The sequence below is a fragment of the Danio aesculapii genome, chromosome 1 (assembly GCF_903798145.1).
Source record: "Danio aesculapii chromosome 1, fDanAes4.1, whole genome shotgun sequence".
NCBI lineage: Eukaryota > Metazoa > Chordata > Actinopteri > Cypriniformes > Danionidae > Danio > Danio aesculapii.
In genome coordinates, this window is record NC_079435.1 from 10785374 (window position 1) to 10792150 (window position 6777).

Below are 6777 nucleotides of genomic sequence, written 5' to 3' on the forward strand. Positions count from 1 at the left end.
TAAAAATAAAATTTAAAATATTCAAAAATATATAAATAAAATTACTCGATGGTTTATTAATTTTTTTATATTAATAAATTGTCTTGTGATTTTAAATGAATGCAATCATACAAAACTCCATTCATACAAAAAAAATGTAATGGTTGTGCTTGTTTTAACTTTGATCAGTTCAAAATGAAAATAAAAGCTTGATTTGTTTTTTTTTTCTTATTTATTTATTTTTTTCTCCTCATGGCTCTTTTGAAGCCAGCATAATGAGTGTGATATTTCTCATCGGTGTGAATGCTAAACACGCAGAAGAAGCACTTTACTGTGTTAAAACATGTTTTTCAGACATTATCCCGAGTTACAGCATTGATCCCAGCTATTAGCCTGGGAGAATTCAACTTGATAGGAGAAATCAATCTGCCAGCACTGTTACGTTCCTTTCCATCAGCACTTGTTTCACTCAGTTAATGCAGAATAATGGTTGCTCCAAGCCATCGCTGGTCAGGAACGGCAGAGGAAGTCATTTTGCTGCACTTCATTGCAACAGTCATCTCATATAAAATCAAAAAAAAAATGCAATTAGAGTGCATTGATTAATATCAAATGAACTGCTTTCCTCTGTGTTTTCCTCTAATGGCTGTTCTACCGCTTTGATAAATGATCTGTTCATTCGCCCCAGCCGTAACGATCTGATGCATTGATGTTTTTTTTTTGCAGTGTGAGTGTGTTTATTGGGGTGTTAACATGTGCTGTGTGTTTTACACAGGAGCATATGATCCTGTGCAGGTTTGCGGATCAGACGGCTGTCAGTTTACCACCCGAACGACGCTCAATCGGTGAGATGGCTTTGTTATTTTTAGCAGCTAGTCAGAGCTTTCTGCTTTAATAATCAATTCCTGATAGAGATTGTCAATATGGAGGACAATTTTTGGGGTAGGATAAAGCTGAAGTGTTTATTGTATAGTCAAAATCCTGCATGTGTGAGACTCGAAACAATTAGAAACCCATTAAAATATTCAACTTCAACTATTAAAATGTTGCTTGAAATTAGGTTTGGTTACTTTATTTGGTAGATTTGGTTTGTAGTCAAGAGTCCTCACTTATGACCACTGATGAGAATAATGGCGCTATAAATAAGTGGAGTTATTAACGTTCACACTTTTTTCAGTAACGAGTAATCAAATGAATTACTATTTCCCCCATTTCAACGCTGTTGCTGTTGCTGTTGCTGAAAATAAATGCGCGTTACTATAATTGAGAACACTGAACCGGTTTTCATACGAGCAGTGTCTCTCTCAGCCATAGGACCTCTCTTTCTCTAAGGTGTGTGTGTTCGGGGCTGGGGAGGGACACATAACCAACCAGTAATGATGATTGGTGTGTCTGTGAATGGGGTGTAACAGAACATGATGATTGGCTTAGATAAAGTATATTTCCATCGTTTGCCAATCAGAGGCAGAGTAGTCTCTGCATACCACCACCAGTGTGCAGCATCCACTTGGATGATCCAATGTCAGCCACAGGAAAATAACATGCATAATTATAACCCTAAACTAATTTGAAATATTAATACAAGTCAAAATGGTACATCAATAATGCTAGAATAAAACTGCTCAATAAAACATCATTTTCTTTTATACCTTATAATGTTTTGTACCCTACTGCTGATTAACATTAACAGTATTTTGTGATTCAAAAGTGTTTTTCGTTTATTTGTAGTTGAATTGCATTATGGGATCTTGATCTCTGCTCTGTCAACTTGTATTGTTGAGAATTCAACTCTACAGACTTTTAATGACATTTTAGTAGTTTGAAATAATATAATGTATAAGAATTAATATATAGAGGAATGAGTTTGTAAAATAACAGAAAATGTACTGGCAGTTTATTACAAGGTGTTTGTACCGGAATATAAAACACCAACCCAGACAATACACTACCTGACAAACGTCTTGTCACCAATCCAAGTTTTAGCAACAACAATAACTTGACTTCTAGTTGATCATTTGGTATCAGAAGTGGCTTATATGAAAGGCAAAGGCCTCTAGATTATGCTTATTTTAGCTAAATAAAATACGATCTTGCCTTGATATATAATTATTTAATTAGGACAGAAAGGTCTGACTTTGCTTAGACAAAAGTCGTGTCACTTAACAGAAATAATACAGTATAGAATATAAAGTCATGGTGCAGTGGAAACAGAATTAATATTGTGTTTGACTCCCATGAGCTTGAACGACTGCATCCATACATCTCTGCAGTGACTCAAATCACTTATTAATAAAGTCATCTGAAATGGCAAAGAAAGCATTCCTGCAGGACTCCCAGAGTTCATCAAGATTCTTTGGATTCATCTTCAATGCCTCTTCCATCTTACCCCAGACGTGCTCAATAATGTTCATGTCTGGTGACTGGGCTGGCCAATCCTGGAGCACCTTGACCTTCTTTGCTTTCAGGAACTTTGATGTGGAGGCTGAAGTATGAGAAGGAGATCTATCCTGCTGAAGAATTTGCCCTCTCCTGTGGTTTGTAATGTAATGGGCAGCACAAATGTCTTGATACCTCAGGCTGTTGATGTTGTCGTCCACTCTGCAGATCTCTCGCACGCCCCCATACTGAACGTAGCCCCAAACCATGATTTTTCTTCACCAAACTTGACTGATTTCTATGAGAATCTTGGGTCCATGCGGGTTCCAATAGGTCTTCTGCAATATTTGTGATGATCGGGATGCAACAGATGATTCATGGGAAAAATCTACCTTCTGCCACTTTTCCGAATGATCAACTAGAAGTCAAGTTATTATTTGTTGCTCTTACAACTGGGATCAACGACATTATTTTTGTCAAGTAGTGTGTATCACTTTAAACTATTAAAAACATTAACAAAAGTCCCTTCATCAAACTTTTCATGGTGTAAAGTTGTTGGAAAAAAGAACAAGTTTCCATAATGCAATTTAAAGCATAAATAAGCGGGCAAAAATAAAAAAATAAAAACAAGATGAATTACAAGATACGGAAAACTGCTAATTTACGGATTTTTTTTGCAGTGTGGCTTGACCTTCGACTGGACATTTAAGAGACCTGTAAATGTTTCTCCAGACCAACAGCATTAACTTAAGTTCCCAGTAAACTTTGCAGAAGAGATTGTGTTGAACATATACAGTGAATCTCTAACCGCGTCTGTGCTGAAACACTGAAGCGAGATCAGACAGACTCTCGCCGCTCTGTGACCTCTTTTCTCTTTCAAACACACACAGTCTGATCACACTAAATCTGACGCCGCTGTCATCTTTCATCCTGCTCACCATCTTTTACAGCCTTCTCACAAAACACATGCTAACTGGCGCCAGTCAAACCTCTGACTGATATCAATGAGATGATAATTACTCTTGATAAGATCATAAAGATCGTTTTAAAGCCTTTAGTGCATCTTTTTTCTTTTTCAAATTACAGCACGTTTTTTTTAAGACATTTTTCTTCATCTTCATTTTTTTTCTTCTTTGAAAAGCATTTCAAATTATTATAATTATAATTATTATAATTATGCAGTTATATTATAAGTAACTTAAGTTAAATTTGAAAAAAATAAAATATTCCTCTACAAACTACCTGACAAAAGTCTTGTCGTCAATTCCTGTTGTAAGAGCATCAAATATTAACTTGACTTCTAGTTGATCATTTGGAAAAGTGGCAGAAAGTAGATTTTTCCAATGAATCATCTGTTGCATCCCATCTGTTGCATCATCCTAAATACTGCAGAAGGAACCTATTGGAACTGGCATGGACCCAAGATTCTCATGGAAATCAGTCAAGTTTGGTGAAGAAAAAAATCATGGTTTGGGGTTACATTCAGTATGAGGGCGTGCAAGAGATCTGCAGAGTGTACGGCAACATCAACAGTCTGAGGTATCAAGACATTTGTGCTGCTCATTACATTGCAAACCACAGGAGAGGGCAAATTCTTCAGCAGGATAGCGCTCCTTCTCATACTTCAGCCTCCAGATCAAAGTTCTTGAAAGCAATAAAGGTCAAGGTGCTCCAGGATTGGCCAGCCCAATCACCAGATATGAACATTATTGAGCATGTCTGGGGTAAAATGAAGGAGGAGGTATTGAAGAAGCAAAGAATCTTGATGAACTCTGGGAGTCCTGCAAGAACGGTTTCTTTGCCATTCCAGATGACTTCATTAATAAGTGATTTGAGTCATTGCAGAGATGTATGGATGCAGTCCTCCAAACTCATGGGAGTCAGTGTTTCCACTGCACTATGACATTATATTCTATACCATGGGTGCCTAAAGTTTTGCTTGTGAAGGGCCAAAATTGATTGAGGGTGGTGGGCCGAAGGTAAATATACTATTAAAGCTGCAATGGTAATTTCCTGATGTATTAATATTTAAAAATAGATAGAAAAGATTCTTCAATCACATTAATAATTCTACTTTTTTTTACATTTTATAATGGACTTTTACAATAAAAAAGTAAACAAACACATTTATATCACAATGGTGTTCAATCCTGAATACACAGGTCAAGCTGCACCGCATTGTGCATTGTCCTTTATCTTGTGGCAGTATTTACATTTTTAAACATCTTATTCATGCACAACATTTAACTGAAACATTTCATTTCAGTTGGCTTTTTTCAACAATTAAACAAACAAACAAAAGGTTAAGATAAATTAGAAATGACGATCTCCATTAAAGGTATTCACCAACCTTCCCATTATTCTAAACCTTTTCTCAGATTGGATGGTGGGCCAAATTAAAGGTTACCATCGGCCAACTTTGGCCCACGGGCCCTACTTTATATAGATTATTTCTGTTAAGTGACAAGACTTCTGTCTAAGCAAAGTCAGACTTTACTGTCCTAATTAAAAATCAAGGCATGATCATATATTATTTTGGTTAAATAAGCATAATCTAGAGGCTTTTGCCTTTAATATAAGCCACTTCTGATACCAAATGATCAACTAGAAGTCAAGTTATTATTTGTTGTTCCCAAAACTTGGATAGGTGACAAGACTTTTGTCAGGTTGTGTACATCGCTCATTGTGTACATTGCTCGTTTCCACTAATTTTAATTTATAAAAATCATTTTAGTCAAATCATTCATGCTAGTTTATTAAAATACACCTTTTCATTGCTTGTTTGCAGTCTTCTTTTTTTAATTAAAAATCACTTTTTGGAGTTTTGCACAACTTTAGAGACAATTCAGATGGCTTTGACATTTTTTAACTCATTTATTAAAACCACAAGTTACACATTAATTCTGTTAAACTCTCTGAAGTGTCTTGACCTATAGACCCTCCGTTTGTTTTTACAAGCTGAAGGTCAGAAAGTCTGTGCCAAGAACAGACCATTAATTAAAGTGTGAAACGTGTCGCATTGACTTAATACAAAGCTCTGTTCGTTTGAATTCAGACAGTAAAATGCTGCATTTTAATTGGGTTCTCAGTTTTAATTAGCAGTAGAATATCTGAATCTTTTCAGCGTAGATATCTGTCTAATAAAGGTGCATTTTTATAATTAGTGTAATTTGTGAAATGTGCAGGGAAGCGCTGTATGGGACTTGTGGATCTGGACCGCAGCTGGGCAGCAGAGGCTCATGGGTATTCTGTGAGGGTGATGACCATGATCCCCGAGGGATGTTCACCTAAGAACAATATGCTGGTTGGAGAACCGACAGGATAACACCAGCTCACTGAGAAATCCTTTTTTCAGGATGACACAGGACTACAAATACCTCAGCGGACATAGCTCGCTGTGTTTTTAATGATTATTTTCATAGTTTTAGTTTTTTTTTTTCAGGTTTTAACAGGATAGTTCATCGAAAACATTGCTTTAATTCATCATTTAATCACCCCGGTCTTGTTTATGCAGTTTTTTTTTTAAATAATGTTTGTGCGCAAACATTACATTACATTAAAATATTGATTACAATGATTCAACTTAGTTTTTTTTATGCAAAATTAGCAAAGTCTGGTTCTGTGCAATGTCTTGTATATTCCAAGGTTTTTGGTTAATTCAATTAAATTCATGTTTATTTCTGTAGCGCTTTTACATTGTAGATTGTGTTAAAGCAGCTCAACATAGAAGTTCTAGTAAATTGAAGCTGTCAGTCCAGTTTTCAGAGTTCAGTTTAGTTCAGTTCAGTGTGGTTTAATTTTCACTGCTGAAAGTCCAAACAAATTCATCAATATGCAGCTCCTCAAGTCCTAAAACAAGCAAGCCAGTGGCAACAGTGGTGAGGAACAAACTTTAGCAATTGAATAATATAAAATAATAATTAAACTATGTAAAATTCATTGTAATATAATAAGATGCTCAGATGTTTTTGAGTCAAATGAATTAGTAAATCCTAAATGGCTGTATTATTATTTTATTAAATTTTTTATTTGTTTATTTTTGCACATTACAATATGGTGATGTATACAAAGGAAAAAAATAGATCATTCACCATGTAATAGTTATTGTTTTTGCATAGATTTTTCATTAATAGATGAATTGATAATGATTTGAAATCTATGAGATGTGTTGCATTGGGACCATTCTATGATAATTTTGCATAACTTTTTAAACCAGTTAAACGTTGGGGCGCTGGAATAATACCAGGTGTGTGAATTTATTCACTCATTTTCCTTTGGCTTAGTCCATATTTTAGGGGTCGCCACAGAGGAATGAACCACCAACTATTCCAGCATTTGTTTTATGCAGTGGAAGCCCTTCCTGCTACAACACAGCACTGAGAAACATCCATACACACATTCACACATACACTCACACACTAC

At 35.5% G+C, this 6777-nt stretch overlaps 1 protein-coding gene across 1 annotated transcript in view; it reads left to right on the forward strand.

Annotated features, from left to right (window-relative positions):
* The window catches only part of gstcd (glutathione S-transferase, C-terminal domain containing), a 106933-nt gene extending 100627 nt beyond the window's left edge, over nucleotides 1-6306 (forward strand). The window contains exons 11-12 of the mRNA XM_056456570.1: nucleotides 755-824; nucleotides 5541-6306. Coding sequence (XP_056312545.1) covers nucleotides 755-824; nucleotides 5541-5680 — 210 coding nt within the window. The 3' untranslated portion in view covers nucleotides 5681-6306. The remainder of the gene's footprint in view (nucleotides 1-754; nucleotides 825-5540) is intronic.
* Nucleotides 6307-6777: the final 471 nt, after the last annotated feature.